Genomic DNA, 18,496 nt, shown 5'->3' on the forward strand with positions numbered 1-18,496 from the left:
GCCTAGTTTTTTCTCTCTAAACTCAATGGTACACTCAATATGGCTTCCACTTAGCATGCTCAAGAAAGTATCGCTGACCTTCCCATGATGGATGTGTTTTGAAAAAAGTCTCCTTCTATGGTACAAGAGGAGGTTACACTTCTTTCTCAGAATTTCAGCAGTGTTAGACTGATTGGCTGTGCTGAATTAAAGCAATTCAATCTGGCATAGAGGAAGAAAAAGAAGGATATTGGGTTTTATGCATTTCCTAAAAGCTCTGACAACACAGCTTTCATCATTCTGTCTTTATGGGTGTGTCTACATGTCGCCGTAAGGTGACTCTACTATGGTGCCATGCTTTAGTACTTGCTTTTGGAAGTACTAAAGTATGGCGCAGCATGGGTGGTTACTGAGCTGTGTGTGTAGCACATGGTTACATTTTACTGCTATGTCACCATATACTGGGAGAGCGCACTGCTACAGCGATGTAGCTGTGAATCACGTTGTCACGCCTCTGGCCACACTGTAATTTGAAGAGACAAAAACCACCCACACGAGGCCCTTTCCCCAACTTGCCAATTCTTGATGAAAAGTAGAGGAGGGGTTCAATGTAAACCCATCTGGGTCCCCATCCAGGCTTTACTCACAGCACCGCCTCCCCTACATCCCATCCACTTGCTGCCACTGCAAATGATGTTTTGTGACCTCTGACTTCTGGTGCCAACTGCAAGGCACCTTTATCCAAGTCCCTGTGGCCATGGGTGACCGGTCCTGCCAACTGGCAGGGGGGTGTCCCTGCAGCCAAACCTGCCAACTGGGGGGGGTCCCCCTAGATGCCAATCCCGTGACAGCTGATCGCTGCAGCCAATCACTGAAGCCACTTACAGGAGTGGCTGCAGCCACTTCTGGGAGCAGTTGCAGTGATCAGCCAGCACTTGCAGGGGGGGCACCGGCACTCCCACCTGCCCCCCCGCCCATCACCTGAGTGGCAAGCACAGACAGTCAGGGAGTGCACCAGCGCTTTGAGGCAGTGCACGTGCACCCCTGTGCACCCCCTACATGTTGCCATTGGCTGTGGCATTCTCAGAAGTAATCTCCCTATCCAGGGCTGTTCTTCTTTTTTCAGGTAGGCCAGTGAGGATCACTGAACCCCTTTGCTAAATGTATATCCCTATCCTACCTTCTTTTTCCTTGTAACTATTGTACCATAAATAAAGAAACCAAACTAAAACTAAACAAGACCTCCTCTGTAGTGACATTCCTTATCTTCAGCATAATATAATTCTCCCTAAAACGTAGAGCCTCCCAGCTCTCTTTTTTGACTCATTCAAAGCAGACCCTCACTGGGGTCTTGCCCTTCTTGGCAACCCTGGCCAGGGCGAGTCTCTTGTTCCCAGGCTCTAACAGCCCGGAGCAGGCTTCCTCCTCTCCTCTTCTCTGGCACCCTGCATGCCAGGCTGATGTCATCAGCTGCGTGCCACCCATCTGAGCCCAGAGGGAGTTCATAAAGCAAAGTGGCTGCACTGCGCATGGCTCCAGCCTGGGCTCCTGTCTCTAGTAAGTGCTGATCCCCTCCTTCTGACCCAGGCCCCTTCCAGACTGGGTTGGGACAGGTTTTAGGGGTTTGGGGTTTGGGCAGCAGGTTGGGCATCAGACTTATGCCACCACACACGTGTACACCTATGTGATCACTACAGCAATACAGCATGCCATACAGTGACATAATGTGTCATTATGTTGCCATAGGGTGATATGTAGACACACCCACAATAAATAAGGTACCAATAAATAAATATATTAATAGACCAACTAATACACTATCTAGAACTTATTTACACACTCAACCTATAACTTATATGCTCCAGGGTAACTATGAGGACCCTGTGTGAGCTGCATCTGGACCCCTGCACAGGAGGCCTGGGTGGTCCCTGCTGCTGGCATCCTCTCCAAGCTCCAGGGGTCTCCGTGCAGCAGGTTGAGGTCCTTTCCCTGACTTCCAGCCTGTCTCTCTTCCCTCTGTTCTCCCCGTGGGCAAAACTGCTCCCCGCTTTTAAACAAGCCTCCTCAGCCAATCCACAGCCAGGACTCTTCCCGGGCTTTTGCTAACCCCTGCTGGGGTTACATCACTCCTCCCACTACAAAGAGGGCTACCTCCAGAGCAGCTTCACTCACCCTCAGGGCAGACACTGTCCCTACTGGGACAAACTCTGTCTCTCTGCAGTGCAGGCCTTCCTATCCCTTCAGGTAAGTACAATTTTAATGCTGCTACACATGTAAGCAACAAAACAAACAAAACTAAAACCTGCCACCTTTCTTCTGCCCTTGAGAAAGGCAATCCAAACTCTGTGCTCCTGCCTCTGCCCCACAGCCTCTTCTTTTCTCTCCCTTCCACATTGCTCCTGGACCTCTTCACCCCTTCTGGGACTCCACCCTCATTTACTGAATCATCAACAACCAAGCTTCAGGTTAGGCAGACTATTAACTGCTGCCTACCTGCAGCTCCCTGAAGGTTGAGCTGCTCCTTAGACTGACCCTGATCGCTAAACAGCTAAGTAAACTACTGTCATATGAGTTTGATGGACCTTTTCATATCTCTTATATCTGGAAATACTCTTCTGATGTATTTTGAAGCTAGCCATAGTACATATATTTCCACCAACAATGACATGCTGGTTACCGTATTTTCACGCATATAGCCCGCACGCTGATATAACCCACACCAATGTATAACATGCAGAAAATTGTATTTTCGTAAAATAGTCTGTGTATAGACCGCACACATGTATTCCCTGCACCTGATAGTGCTGGCTCTGCTAGGCATGACCACCGGAGCTAATTGGTGCTAATTCCTGCAGGGGAGGGGAGGGTTGAGGATCTGTGAGCTGTGAGCCCTCCTCCCCGCCACCGCCACTGCTGCCACCAGCCATGCTCAAGTGTGGGGCTCTGCTGGGCGTGGCTACCAGAGCTGGAGCTGGACCCAGCTAAAAATGGTGCAGGGGAGGGGAGGAATGAGGAGCTGTGAGCGGGGGGGGGAGGCAGCCGTGCTCCCCGCCTCCACCGCCAGCCACACTCAATCCCGCCAGGGCTCACCGCTGCCGTGATATCAGCCCGCATCCAGGGATGAGTGGGGACGGGCTATGCTGTTCTAATGACTCTGCACAGCCCACACCCTTGTGTAGCCTGCACACATCCATCAAGTTTGTAAAAACGGGTATAGCCCACGGGCTATATGCGTGAAAATACGATACATCAGAGACCTAAAACAGTACAGTTTATCTTCTTAAACATATATGCTAAAGACTAAGCCATAAAAAAATATACAATAACACATATTAAAGTTTGATTTTTTTTTAAAGTTGAATATTCCTGGAAACATACTGTTCTGTAGGCTAAAATCCCAAACAACTGCATCCATTTTTTGTTGTTTTTTTAGGGGAGAGTGAACTAAGAAAGCAAAAAGCTTGTTTTTAATGCTGTTTCTTACTGCAGAATACCACTCAGATATGGTAATTAAGAAGCTTGCACGGCTGCTGACTATCATGTATCTATTCTGGCACTTTCCCGTAGTAATAAATTAACTCCTAAAAATATTAAGATAGAAAGAAGAGTAGGAATGACCTGGGTCCAGTATAAAAAAGCCACATGTTTCACTGAGATCCTCCTTTCTGAACACCAGGTTCACTGTAAAGATAGATGGTAAATGCCAAAAACCTAGAAAAGCATTTCTTTGATAGCTGCAAACTCAGCAGAAGTATCATGAAGCAATGATGGCTTTTCAAACAAAATAAGAGACAAAATGTGTTGCACCTGTTTGAGACATGTTTCTCTGCTACAAATATTTATGCAATATTTCTGAGGACAGTAGATGGATAACTGAGAGCTCAAAATGCAATTAAATTAATCTGTTTAAAAATAATCTGTGACTTGTAAGATAGAGAGCAAATTCTGGTTCCTTGTTTGCCTCCTCCTCTGCAGGGTAGAATGAAACCTCATTGAAACAAAGAATCTGAGCCCTTATGTCTCCTTGAAATATTTATGCACTTACTCTAAGGTTTCACAAAATTGCTCAGTACAGGTTTTGACTTCTGTAAGGCCTAATTCTTATTAAAATTATATCACTTGACAGGGGTCTTACACAGTCTGTGCAGATCATAACAAACAGAAGCCAAGGGCTTGCCTTCATATTTGTATTTAATTACATGAAATTCAAATGACCCACTTTTGAGTAAAACTGACAACATGTTAATTCAGAGGCTCATTGCTTCATCTATTAATGTACAAGGACATTAATGTTCAGTTTGTTTTTTCAGTGGCCTAGAAATAATTACCAAAGCTCTGGATAAAATATGAAACAATTGTTGGAGATCCTTACTTTCTTTTCCACTTGTTGGTGATCTATTTGAGCTGGTTCCTTATGAGAGACCTGGCATATATGTACACAAATATTAGGGTCATCAATCCAGACTGATGATTTTAAAAAATCATGTGATCAAGAAAAAACACTGGAGCACTGGATTATAGTATATGTGTGAAAGCCTCTGTTAGGCAATGCACTCAAGCACACATTTAAGTCCTATCTGGCAAGACACTTGATACCTCAGTGGGACTAAAGCACATGATTAAGTGGTTTGTTGAATTGAGCCATAAAATAGGTGTATCTGAACTTGATCAGGCCCTCTGAACCAGAGTCACCTGGCCTTTGTGAACCAATTGTAAGTACCACAGGTGACATACGTAAGGTTACTAAACAGTCTTCATTATTATATTCTGGTTTCATGTGCTCCCAACTTACAAGAACGTTCAGTTTTGGGTTTCAAATTATCCACACTTAGTCTCAGCCTGAATGTGCATGAGCAATGGAATACATAGATAGATGTGTCTTGCATTTTTGTAGAATTTGCAGTGTATTGCGGAAGTCAGTGAAAACTGCAAATATGCCAAATCTACAGCTGAACTCATTATTTTCTCTTGATTCCAACCTTAAGGCAAGATGGTTGGTTGAAATTTTTGCAGAAAGTTTCATTCAATGTTTCAAATGAAACATTCTGTCTTGTATAACTTGTCTCAGTGGTATTCATTCCCTCCTTCTGATAGAGTATCTTTATCAGACCAGTTAGGGTTCATCTATATTAGTCAAAAGTAGATCATCAATTTACCATTAGTGCTAAATTAGTCTAGGCTCAGGCATTTGCATTACAAAGGGAGTGTCTACACATGACACCACATCGGGGTAGTAACTTACTATGGCAACTTAGTGTCCATGGCCATCTACACGTGACCACCAGCTACTTCACCATAGTGGCGTGCTGCCCCATTATAGCACGCCACTATGGTGAAGCAGCTGCTAAAATAACTGTGTGCAATGCATCCAGCGCTGTATTAGTGGTTACTGCGCCATAGGCATGATGCAGTGCTTCCTTTTGGAAATACTAAAGCACAGCACAGCAACCATGTCACCATAGGGCAACATGTAGACACACCCAAAGTTATCTAACTTTTCTTGTGTGGAGGAGTGTCAGGAGTTCCTATTGACCGTCTCGTGAGAATGCAGCCATCTCAGGGCAATCAAATCTCCAGCCCAATAATATATATCAGCAAAGATAGGACTGTTTCTTTCTCCAGCCTCCGCACACTAGTAAGATGTGAACAAACATCAGTGCTAACTTATAATCAGGTATATGCTCACGTTGTGAACCACACAAAACTTTTTTTCTTCTGTTTTGATTATTTAATGCAAAAATTAATAGCACAACATTCCAGTGAGACATGCATATTTGTGACAAGTGTAACGTTTTTGATCCTGAAGACATTTCCTACCCTTCATCCTCTGCTCAGTATAAAGCTGCAAGTGGACAGGGAAAACCTAGCAATGGCAGCGTTCTTCAGTCTTTTAACGGTAAGGATCAGCCAGTAATCCAGTGAGTATTAAGTTGTTACTGTAACAAACTACAGCAATAATAATAATAATATTAATAATAATAATAATAATTAGTTGTACAAGTCATCCAAAGGTTGTAGAGAAAATTTGGTAAAAACGATCACTCATTTTCTGAGGTGGTTACCTCAAGCCATGGTTCAAAGTATTTTTTCGCACTGTTACTGCTTTCCCGATATGTATTTTTGTAATGATGTAACTTGCATCCCTGTAAATTATATTGTGCATGCCAGAATCAAATGCTCTTAAAGTACTCGCGGTCACTAACTATATTTTGTACATTCTTTTCTAACTCTGTGTTACAAAGTTATTGATACCCTGCCCGCAAAGCATCTAAAAATACTCCTGCAGTCTAAAAGCTGCCTGCAAATTATTCTGTTCTGTGTAGCTGCAGACCACAGAAACCAATTTGTAAATCCAACTATGGTATCATTTAGGAAGTTACAGATAGGAAACTGCTTCCACAGCTTGAGCATTTGCTTTGTTTTTTTTCTTTAGCTGCCAATATGTTCATAGCACCCCGGGATAGAATAAACTCAGAGTATTTATTTTCCCCTCTTAATAAGAATTATTTTTCTGTGTGCCTTAATGTTATTGTTCTGACTCCATTAAATAGCATGTAAAACTCAGATTGGCAACTGGCTAAGTAAGAGATGAAGATACAATTAACTTTAGACTTAATTGGTATTGTAGATGTTTGTTTATTATGCAGTTTAAACAAACCTAATTTATTCCAACCTGTACATCATATCAAGCAATGTTACCATTCAGTTTTAATTTGTATTCCCCTGTCACTTCTTGTCTGACTTTTTGTTTGTTTGTTTTTGTATCTCTTACAGTGGTAGAAACCATGGGCTCATCCCTTAGCCTGTCAAGTCCTAACTATGGAGTGTAAAACCCAAAATGGCAGACCTGCAAAAATTATTTATAAAAATATAAAACGTTGTGGGCTGCTTCTTTTATGGTATCTGAGTTTTATTAGTTACATTTCATGATACTTTATTTCTGTTGTAAATGATTTTCGGAAAACCAATGAGGGGCACTAAAGTTGTGGAGAAGACATGACTTTTGAATTCAGATAAGGGATGTGGGGAACTGTACCTTTAAGAGGCTCTCGAGAACCTGTTTGAACTGGTTGTTTTATAGTGCAGGGGCTCATGTTTTACAGTTCCAGTCAATGAGAACTCAGACACTGTATGAAGCAGAACTGACAGAGTCCTTGGAACTGATCTATAAACGTTCAAGGAACAGATTTAAAAGCTTTATTAAAAAAAGCTTAATGAAGTTGAATGACAATATGAGACCCCTGCATGGTGGCTATAGTATACAGGTACATAGTTGTTGTATAGTAATACAACTAAGACATGCAGTTAGTCATGCCAGAAGATTACATTTGTGACCTAAGATGCCACATTGCCACATTTATGACATAAAATAATTAAACCTGGCAAATAAAGTCACCTCTTATACTTTATTTTATACCCTCCCTTCCACTTGATTTTCTCACTCCATCCCTATCATTTCCTCCCTTCAGAATATAATTTACACTAACTAATGTGCGACTTATACCAAGTCCCTGACTTTGGGGTGCCTTACGCGTGCATCAAGGCTACTATGATGCACTGTAATTATAGCACGTCACAGCAGATTCAATTAATCCAGTCTACTGGAGTGTGGTAATTACCCCACTCCAGGGCTATGGACAGAAATTACACATAAACTGGTATAAGTGATTGGAAGCTGGTTCAAACGTGTAACAAAACAGAAGTTCAGTGCTCATAAACTGCTTTCAAAATGGCCAAAACTGGTTTAAGATAAACCTGGATGGATGTAGTATCAGAATTAACTGATCTGGGTGAAACCAGTTTATTGAATTTCTACCCCAGATCCCTTCCAGATTCAAGTTAACTCACAGTCCCTCAGCAGCCCAGGATGCTTTGCACCTCCCCTGCAAACCCCGCAAGCCCTCACAGGGTGGGCAGGCTAGCCTTGGCCCAAGCTGCTTGCTCCAGCTGAGCAGGGAGGCATGCTCTAGTGCCCCCTGGCTTCTAGCCTGGGCCACTACAGGCATGTGGCTGCATTTCTGGAGTCAAAAACGAATGCCTGTTCACTTGCTTATTGGTTTAGTCTATGCAGCTTAGACTAACATGCAAAGATTAAATTGATTCAGCCTTGGGCCTTTTAACTGTCTGTATTTAGCCCAGCAGACTCCAGCATCATGTGTATCAGCGTCCCTGTGGTGAAAAATGGCAGCAGGGGCACTTTAAAGCTCAACTGAAACAAGAATTGTGGAATACTTTAGGAATTGTGGTTTTATTAACTTTGCTGAAAAATAAAGGGCAGAAATTGAATTCCTTCCCCCCCCCCCCAAGAAAAAATTAATTTCATTTTTCTCCCTTGGAATAGTAATGGATGCATCATTAACTGGATATTTGTACATAAAAGAGAGAGCAGAGAGACATCTATATACCTAACTATTCAACTACATCAGGTAGATGTGACAAAATCTTGTTCTATACACAAGTGCACATCAGAAACTATTATGGAGATTGGAGTCTCATATGTGTAAATTTATAATCTGGACCTTTCTTTTTTCCAAATTTCTTGCCCTGCATATGCCAAAACATTAATCCAAATAGAAAACTTGTCTTAACATACATACTTGAAATTTCCTCCATATGCATTGTTGTGAAACTTGTTTTGCTGTGTTTGGTTATTGCTAGGCATGTCCACTCGTTCATTAATGGACAGTAGTTACTATGCATTTAGTTTAATACTTGCTTAATGACGTACTAACTAAATGCACAGTAACTAGTTACTGTGCAGTAGCACTGGTGCATGGTTTTTTTTGTGATGCATAAGCGTCTCATGTAGACGCGCCTGCTGTCTCTCATGCCATACTTATGCAGGTTGCATGTTTTGGTGGTCCAGTATGAATAGAATTGTAAAGAACTTTGAGATCTATTAGCATGAAAGGAGCTGTATTGTCATTGTCCTCCTCATCATCACCTAAAATCTTAAATATGGTAGGAAAATACAGGCTGCCATTTATGTACTACTTGCATTTACTTTTTGTCCAGATCAGTATACATAGTAATCCAGGACAGAAAGACAGTCTTTATTTCTTATTCACAGTGTTAATTCTGAGTTTTCCTATCTCTTACAAGTAGCTGCTACCCAGCATTTTTTCCTCTGCCTGTAGGGCATGCAAAAAATCTGCTTTCACAAGCTGATGTCATGCTGTTTGTGACAGATGTAGCCTGCCCTGGCCTACTGAATGAAAATCACAAGTCAACTTAAATTTGCAATCCTGCCCATATGACATAAAGTTCCACTAAACTGATCTAGGGTAAAATCTGTATAATTATACTACGTAAACTTTTTGTTTACTCCCGCTAATTCACAGATGAACTGAAGGAGGCTTGTGGCTGCTCATGCAAGCCTCTTATTAACAGAACTGGCCTTTGTTCCCTCTACAAGAGAATATCTGCTTTCATTTAAAAAACTGTCCAGCCCTTTTCCTTCCAAAGATAGTCTTCTACGCAAACTGATGACAACAGCTGGGAAGAATATGCAGCTGAGAGTAGGAATGCTGAAGATCCTTTGTCCCACATGCATTTTAGGCAAAATGACTCAGCTGCATTTGGGGTTTGTACCCAAGAATGATGCCCACATGAAATGATCCATGTCTGGGAAGAAGTGGATATCATAATTTACTAAGTCTACTAAGTCTACTAAGGCTACAGAATACTGTTAATGACCATTTTGTGGTAATAACCATTTTTGTGGGTGATCAAAGAATTGGAAATAAATCAAATGACAAAACAAAACAAAAAAATCTGATGTGTCATTCTCATGTATTTGGCATCATAGTCTCATGTTTCCAGAATATCAATTTCCTAACTTGTGAAGAAAGACAAAGAAGATATAGAAGGGGGAATGAAAAAAACCCATAAATGAATGGGAAGCAAGAAAAAAGTGCAAACGTGACAGGAATGGATTAAGAGCCATATATTTGAAGTCCTGATAAAATATTTGAATTATTGTATGGAAAAATATCTCAGTGTCCCTAAACCCTGTAAGAGAATCTGTCATGACTACTTATTCAAAATGGTTTCCTTCCACATCTTTTTCTTAAGTGAAAACTTGTCATGAGCACTTTCAAATGATGTTACTTGCTATTTAAAATAGCTACGAAAAAGCAGCTGCAGCATACTCTGGCTGAATGCCCCTTCCCAGGCACTCACCAGCTTGCTGCCAAGGCCCCACTGACCCCTCCAACATTTTGAGACTGTGGAGTCTGAACAAAGCCCAGGCACTGTGTCTGTTTTCAAGTCTGTAGTAAGGTTGATTGTTTATTAGATCAACTCACTGTCAGGAGAGATGTTAGACAAGCTTTCAGGTACCAAGTGAATTTTCTCAGGTCTGGGAAAGAAATGGATACAGCCTAAAGATAACTCTCAGGGTTCACAGCCTCTGTCTAACATCACTTCCAGAGAGCTGGAACCCCTGGGTCTAGCCTTGACTCCTCACACTCCCACCATACCGTAAATGCATGTGTTCCCAGAACCTGACTGAAGGTCTGAGCCTTCTGATTTACAGTTTACCTTTTCAGGAGACACATGATAGATAGATATGAACAAACACACACAGATGCAGATGAGCTTTGCAGAGAATTTCAAAAGACACATCACTTATCTTTAAAGAATAAAGCACAAAAGGTTACAGATCAAGAGAGAGAGAAAAAAACTAAGCACCTTACCACAATTACATATGCATGGTGAGTTTATACCAGTGAGTCTCAGTCAGGATGCCAAAGCACTCTTAGTGCTGTAAGATCCTTTGAAGGGTGCCACAGGGTATGAGGGGATAAGCCGATAAGCATAAACTCAGGCTTGTCTCTGCTTAGCCAATCCCTCATCCTCACTGCCCGGGCTCTCTGCATGGAAGGAATCATTGTAATACAGAAATAAGTTATTAAAATTAGGTGCCCCCCTCAATTCATAAAAGTTACGGAGGGGTGCCTCAAGTCCAAAAACAGGTTGAGAGCCACTAGTGTATACAATATGCTATCAAGTTTAATTATCTAAGGGCTTATGTAGATGAAACAATATTTCCCATTTATGTTGATGCAACTGCATTTGTGTTTGCATGACCCAGGTTTTCCCGCCTCTCTAAAGTCCATTTAGTGCCTTAAACTAACACTACTTGGAGATGTGTTAATTTGCAGTGCTTTCCGGTTACACCGCTTCAACTGCGGATTTGTTCATGCAAACAGCAAGAGACTCCAAGCACTTCTAATTAATTCCCTTCACCACAAGGGGGCGCTGTGTTCTGGCCTTTACCCACTAGGTGCCGCTGTGTTTTCTTTTTTACCCTCCTTCACCCCTCCCTCCTCCCTCAAAGCATGCAGTTCAGGTCGGGATGGGTCCGCTCAGACCAATTATTGTTTTTAAATGGGAGAGACAAATAATCCCTTAATTTTCTACCCCCCTTAATTCTTCTGCCCCCCTGCCACCTATAGTGTATGTTCTCCCCCACCGCCCATGTACCCTCCTTTCCTCCCACCCCCCGTGTACCCTCAACCTTTGACCCCGCACCCCCCCCAGTCATGTGTTACCACTGCAGTTGACATAGCTCCTGACAACAGCTGCAGCATTACTGTAATGGTAAGTTTTTTTCCAAGTAGTTTGAAACTTTGGCATGGGTGGTCACATGACTTCCTTCAATATTGCAAAACTTCTGAATTTCATCACATTCCATTTCAGAACTGTGACTAGAAGTCCAGGAGCAGAATGCTGCCCACCACACCCAATGCCCAAGATATGCAGTGTCCCAGGTGATATTTAAGTAATATAATATGTCCCACTGACCTTATGTGTGTGGGAGCAGGGGGAGGCAAAAGTCCATTTTTTCAATTGTGTGCCAAACTCCCCTCCTCTTCCTCTTCTTCCTTTCCCCCGCTCCTCGCAGAAAACTTTCACAGGTGGAACTCGCTGGGGGCAGCAACCAGCTCAAAGCCAAGCAACAAGGAAAGTAGAGTGAAGATAGTAAGAGGAGTAGAGTGAAAATATCTTTAGTTTTTGGGTTTTTTTATGTTTTGTATATATTTTATATTGGTAATTTGTATATAGTTATTGTTAAAGCTGCAGTGTTTTCAGTAAAGTGTTTTATTTTTGCTCTATATATGTGTCATGTTTTCTTTGGGCTGGGTGGGTGGTTGGGTTGGTTTTTGGAGACCACGCCCGCCTCAGCACGGTGGGGATGCTGTGCATGGGGGGGTTTTATGGGGTCATGGCATTACCAGAAAGAGCTGCAAAAAGTTGCAGGGTTATTGGTTACTGTTATTGGAGGGAGGAAGGTTGAAGGCTTGTTAAGTGCTAGCTAGGGTGCAGTGCAGCCAACATGTCTTGTAAGAAAAAAGACTAAACGAGCCCACCCACCCGCAGCGGCAAGCAGGCAATCTGCAAAACTTCTCCATTCATACACCTCCCAGGGCCTTTACCCTTTAGCAAGTTTTTAAAGACTTTAGTAAGTCTTTAATGCATTATATTGCATTTCATATGTGTGGCCACTGAGGGGGGTGGGGGGCTAGGGTTAAAGCCTGCTGCCATAGCTCCAAAATAGCTTATTTTTGTCTGAGTTTTTTTCTTTGTACTGTTATGGGAGGTGTGATGCAAAAAATATTTTTTTCACTGTTTTCTTTGCAATGCAATGTTTTCTTTACAAAATCCTGCATGCAGCACCTTTCAGAGCTGGGTTTGCAGACCGCCATCCCCCTCCCCCTCCCCCTGCCCAGTCAGCTGCAACCTGCTCCCCCCCGGAGAGAGCTCATCAGATTTGGTTCAAGATTGCGTTGTCCTCCCTTGCCATATTTCTCCTCTCAGCCCTCTCAAAGGACATGAGGTGAGAGGGAGGAGGTGAGAGGGAAACGAGGAGCAGCACTCCCAAGGCAGCCCAAGGTAATCTCTTCAGCTACCTCTAGGTCTCTCCAGAATTAAATGTATTCAAAGAAAGCATCATTGTGGGAGAACTTCTTTTCATCCAAATTCAAGAAATTTGTAATACCTCCTTCTCCTACACTATGTATTGTCATGTCCTCATCAGAATGGTCTCAGCTAAGCAGGGAGCTGCTAATTAGCCAAGGCCAGGGTTTCAAAAAGCACTCTGCTCTCTATAGAAAGGCCTGAAGTGTTATGCAGCAGATGGCTATCCCCAGACATACTATTCAGGTGCCTGGAGGGGAGGTCAACCAATCTGAAATACAGGCCCTGACCAGCTTTGTGTCCAGCCTGTGAAGCTACTGCACTCCTGCCCCTGGCTGACTGCAAACCACTCCCCATTCCCAGGTCCATGCCCTGAAATCAAGCAGGAGCAAGTACAAATCAGAATTTTTTGTTTCTCATCTTTCTTTTTTTCATAATAAATTGAAATGAATTCACCGGGTAACATGGGGCCCCTGCACGACATGCTTGGCAATCTGGTGGTTGCACCAGATGATAAAGCTGACCTCTTTAACAAATTCTTTGCCTCCATTTTTCTGAGCAGAGACTGGGACAGCCCCCACACTGGGATTCTGGACAGACTAAGGAGAGGCACCACCAGGGCAAGGGTCAGAGAGGACCTAGTTAGGGAACTTTCGAGAGGCTACACATGTTTAAATCAGCAGGTCCAGATGATCTCCATCCCAAGGTGTTGAGGGAATTGGCAGAGGTCATTGCAGGACCCCTGGCATGGCTTTATGAGCACTCGTGGTGCTCTGGCCAGGTGCCAGAGGACTGGAAAAGGGCCAATGTGGTCCCCATTTTCAAAAAAGGGAGGAAGGAGGACCCAGGAATCTATAGGCCTGTTAGTCTTACCCCGATCCTAGGGAAGTTCTTTGAGAAAATTATCCAGGAGCACATCTGTGGGGGACCAGCAGGGGAGATTATGCTTAGGAGCAACCAACATGGTTTCATTAAGGGCATGTCCTGTCAAACCAACCTGGTTGCCTTTTATGACCAGGTCACAAAATCCTTAGACTCAGGTGTCACGGTGGACATAGTCTTTCTGGACTTTAGGAAGGCCTTCAACACTGTCTCTCACCTCATTCTCATTAAAAAATTAGGCGACTGTGGCATCGACACCTACACAGTCAGATGGGTCACAAATTGGCATGAGGGTCAGAGAGTGGTGGTGGATGGGTCATTTTCGACCTGGAGCAATGTGGGCAGTTGGGTCCCCCACACCTCAGTCCTCTGACGAAGGGGTGAAAAGCACCATGTTCAAATTCACAGACGACACTAAGATGTGGGGAGAAGTAGGCACACTAGAAGAGAGGGACAGGCTGAAAACGGATCTGGACAGGTTATAGGGGTGGGTAGACAAGAATAGGATGGGATTCAATACTGACAAGTGCAAGGTACTGCACCTAGGGAGAAAGAACCAACAGCATACCTATAGGCTGGGGAACTCCCTTCTCATTAGTACAGAGGCAGAAAAGGATCTTGGGGTCATTATTGATTCCAAGATGAACATGAGGACAATGTGAGGACACGGTCAGGAAAGCTAACCAGACCTTGTCATGCATCCATAGATGCATCACAAGCAGGTCCAAGGAGGTGATCCTCCCCCTCTATAGGACACTGGTCAGGCCACAGTTGGAGTATTGCATCCAGTTCTGGGCACTGCACTTAGGAGAGATGTGGCCAGCACTGAGAGGGTCCAAAGGAGGGTTATCCACATGGTCAGGGGGCAGCAGGGCAGGCCCTACGAAGATAGGCTATGGGACCTGAACCTGTTCAGCCTCCACAAGAGAAGGCTGAGAGGGGATCTGGTAGCTGTCTACAAACTGGCCAAGGGGGACCAGCAGGCAATGGGAGAGTCCCTGTTCCCCCAAGCACTACGAGGAGTAACAAGGAATAACGGCCATAAGTTGAGTGAGAGTAGATTCAGGCTAGATATCAGGAGGCACTACTTCACAGTCAGGGTGGCTAGGAGCTGGAAGCAACTCCAAGGGAAGTGGTGCTGGCTCCTACCCTGGGGGTCTTCAAAAGGAGGCTGGATAATCACCTTGCCGGGGTCATTTGACCCCAGCATTCTTTCCTGTCCACAGCAGGGTGTTGGACTTGATGATCTGCTCAGGACCCTTTCAAGCCTACCAACTATGAAATTATGAAACTGTGAAACTACAAGAAATTACAATAAAGCTAAAACAGTATAGACATATTTTTTTTACTCAACAGTGCCATTGGTAGTCAACTGGTGAATACATGTTTTTTAAAGTACAGCCATTGCGAGCAAATGCAATATAATAGGATAAAACACCAATTAACAATATGCTCCCATGGTCCTTTGAGTAATCCCTTGATATGATATGGATGAATGGAGGGTTGCATAGTGGGAGGGTGAGAGGGAGGCAGGAAGCCAGCCTGGTTACTGGCTTTTCCTGGTTACTGGCCCTTCTTGGTGCTGATGACCGCACAACTGTTATGGAGTCATGGCATTACTGGAAAGTTGCAGGGTGGACTGTTATTGGATAGAGGGAGGTCAAATGTTTGGCCAGTGCTAGTGGACAGCCAGCATTTTCTTGTAAGAAAGAAGACTAAACAACCCCCACCCACAAAGCTTAGTTAGGAAGGGAGGGGCCCCATCAGATAGGGGCCCCCTCATGTGGGAGCCCCCAGGCATGGTACCTGAGGGGCCCCCTCAGGTGAAGATATATGGCCTGACTCAACTGGCTCGCTGAGTTGGGCCATGGATGGGTAAGGTGGGGAGAGGCATCTTGCACCCCCTTCCTGGTTACTGAACATGTCCCAGCAGGAAGATGGCTGGGTTAAGGCAGGGCTCCAGGCATGGTCCCAAAGGGGCCGCCTCAGGTGGAGAGGAATGACCAAACTCAGCTGGCTGAATCAGGCCATGCTACTCTCTGTTACATTGTAAGTTTGGTAGGTTTGCTGGCCACAAAGCTTAGGGAGGGAGGGAGAGGCCTCCAGGTAGACGGGTGGGGGAGAGGGAGGGCGGCATCCTGTACCCCTTCCTGGTTACTGAGCATGTCCCAGCAGGAAGATGGCAGGGTCAAGTGGGGGTCCCAGGCATGGTCCCAAGGGGGGCACTCAGGTGGGGGCCCCCAGGCTCAGTCCCCTAGAGGCCCCCTCTGGTGAAGATGAATGGCCCAATTCAGCTGGCTGGCTGAGTCAGGCCATATTACTCTCCATTACATTGTAACTTTGGAATCTTTGCTGGCCACAAAGCTTAGGGAGGGAGGAGTCTCCTCAGGTTGGGGCCTGGGATTTTCTACTTTCTGTTATCCTTATTTATTTAAAATCTTCCTTCCTTCTGCAATTCAAAGAAGAAACTCAGGAAGACAGAAACCTCAAGGAGACAGAGTGGTGAGTGGGTGTCAGATGACATGTACCCCAGTCCAAAATTACATAGGCAACAATGTAGAACAATGCAGCGAAGCATCCTCCAACATGGAAAATATGGAAGACATGGGTAAGCAGAAGGAGGAGGAGGTGGTAGCACTACTTCTGCAAATTGTGTTTACCTGGGGATTACTGCTGGAACGCTTGAGATTAATCAGAGTTGTGCTACAGTGTTCAGTGGCAAGTTGTGTTCCTGGTTTAACAGCATTAATGACAATAATAAGATACAGGTACCCAGAGGACTTGGAATACACAGAGGAAAGTGAAGAAGTGGAATTTGATTGGGCTTTGTTGAGAAACCTGAAGAGGACCAGAATCCACATGGTGTGGGCCCACGAGAGCAGCTCGGACTGGTGGGAGCGAATTGTGCTGATGTCTTGGAACGACCAGCAGTGCCTGGAGATGTTCTGAATGAAAAGGGAAACGTTCTATCATATCTTCTCAATGCTGGGGCCCTACATCGCGAGGCAGGGTACTAACATGCGTTGGGCCATCCCACCAGACAAGAGGGTTACAATGGCCATGATAAAACTGGCCAGCCCATTCAGCCTCCACTACATTGCAAACCAGCTTGGCATGGCTGCCTGCATGGTCGGGCTGGCAACTTGTGAGGTATGCCAGCTGCTTAAGGAGATCCCTGCAAACAAAATTATCCACGTGGCAAATCCGCAGCAAGTCACAGATGACTTTAATGAGAAGGGGTTCCTGAACTATATGGGGGTTTTAGACAGCATTCACATGCCAGTCCTATGTCCTGAGCGGGGGGGAGGACATTCACAAACAAGAAAGGATATGCCTTCGTGATCCTGCAAGCCAACATTTATAAATTCATTTACACTTTAAATCTGTGTCCGTCTACAGGGGCATGCCGTGTCGCGAAAGGGAGGTAGAAGGGAGAACGGCCAGGGGAAGGGGGAGGAAATGTGGACTGGGCTAGGGGTTTGCTGCTTCCAGACTGTGAGTGCTTTGGGGGAGGGAGGCATTACTCATCATCACCCACATCTGAATGAGCCCCCCCCTCCAAGTAGGTGAGAAGGTTAACTATAGCTCTTGGCAGGCTAGGCAGGGTGGGGGAACCAAGCTGAACAGCAAGCCACATTTTCAAAAACATTCCAAAAACATTTATAAAACAATTTACAACACACCTTCAAAAGCCAGATATGGCACTACACAAACAGATTGACAGTGTACCAGGGCAGGGAACAGGAGGGTTCCAATGGGAGCCCCCTTTGGAAAAAAAAAGCCAGGAGAGCTCACCACTACCAACATCAACAACAGCAATTGCCAATCAAGGCGGCAACAAACACCCACCCACCAGCTACTCTAAACCCTGAATATTTTATGATACCATAGCCGTTATCATAGCAACTATAGTAAATGAAAGAAAAAAAATGTATATTTGTAACATGGTAGGATAGGAAGGGAAAGGAATGGGAGGGGAGGATTCAAGCAGCTTGTCTTTGGGATTGGGATGGGTCTTTGGGATCATGTACTGACGGAGGGAGACCAGACCGAACAAGCATAGGTGGGAGCAAGTGACAAGGATTTGGGGGTGACCATGACTGTACCCAGGAAAGACTCCTAGTGAGAGTCAGGACTGCCCAGTGTGAGTCTGGGGGTGGGGACTGGTCAGCCTTGGTGGTTTATATGCGCCTCCTGCTGTAATAAATTAAGAAAGACATAACAGGGAGTAAATTGGTATTTGACTCCCCCTACTGAAATCTGTGGGGAATGACACACAAGGCTCAACTCACTTGAAAGCGCTTTTCATGTGAACATGAATGACACGTTGTGCAAACAAAAATGCACCCAAAAAAAGCCGCTTTATAATTTTCAGGCGGTCTGCATTAACACCCGTGTCTACATTAACACACACACCCTAACTTATCACTTCTCAATTTCTAGTTGCCCCCTTTCAAAACAATGGGTTTCCCAACCTGGGAAAGGTTTTGAGGCATCAAAAAAAAAATCTATTTCTGAACTGGAACAAAATATGAACATCTTGCAAATGTCCACAAACCAAAAATAAAAATAATCAAAAATAACCTGGTTCAGGTTAAAAAAAATATTGCCACAAAGGACCCACAAAAAGATTTTCTCCATAACAGAAAGGAGTTGTGTTGTGTTTTAGGCAGTATTTAGTAGTAACAGGAGACATTTAATTGACAATCAACTT

The 18,496-nt window shown here is 44.3% G+C and overlaps 1 protein-coding gene across 1 annotated transcript in view; it reads right to left on the reverse strand.

Moving 5' to 3' along the window:
- Positions 1-17,028: 17,028 nt before the first annotated feature.
- The window catches only part of CETN3 (centrin 3), a 49,933-nt gene continuing 48,465 nt past the window's right edge, over positions 17,029-18,496 (reverse strand). Inside the window, exon 5 of the mRNA XM_019532355.1 lies at positions 17,029-17,126. Coding sequence (XP_019387900.1) covers positions 17,095-17,126 — 32 coding nt within the window. The 3' untranslated portion in view covers positions 17,029-17,094. The remainder of the gene's footprint in view (positions 17,127-18,496) is intronic.

The sequence above is a fragment of the Crocodylus porosus genome, unplaced genomic scaffold, assembly GCF_001723895.1.
Source record: "Crocodylus porosus isolate Cpor-Errol unplaced genomic scaffold, CroPor_comp1, whole genome shotgun sequence".
NCBI classification, from domain to species: Eukaryota; Metazoa; Chordata; order Crocodylia; family Crocodylidae; genus Crocodylus; species Crocodylus porosus.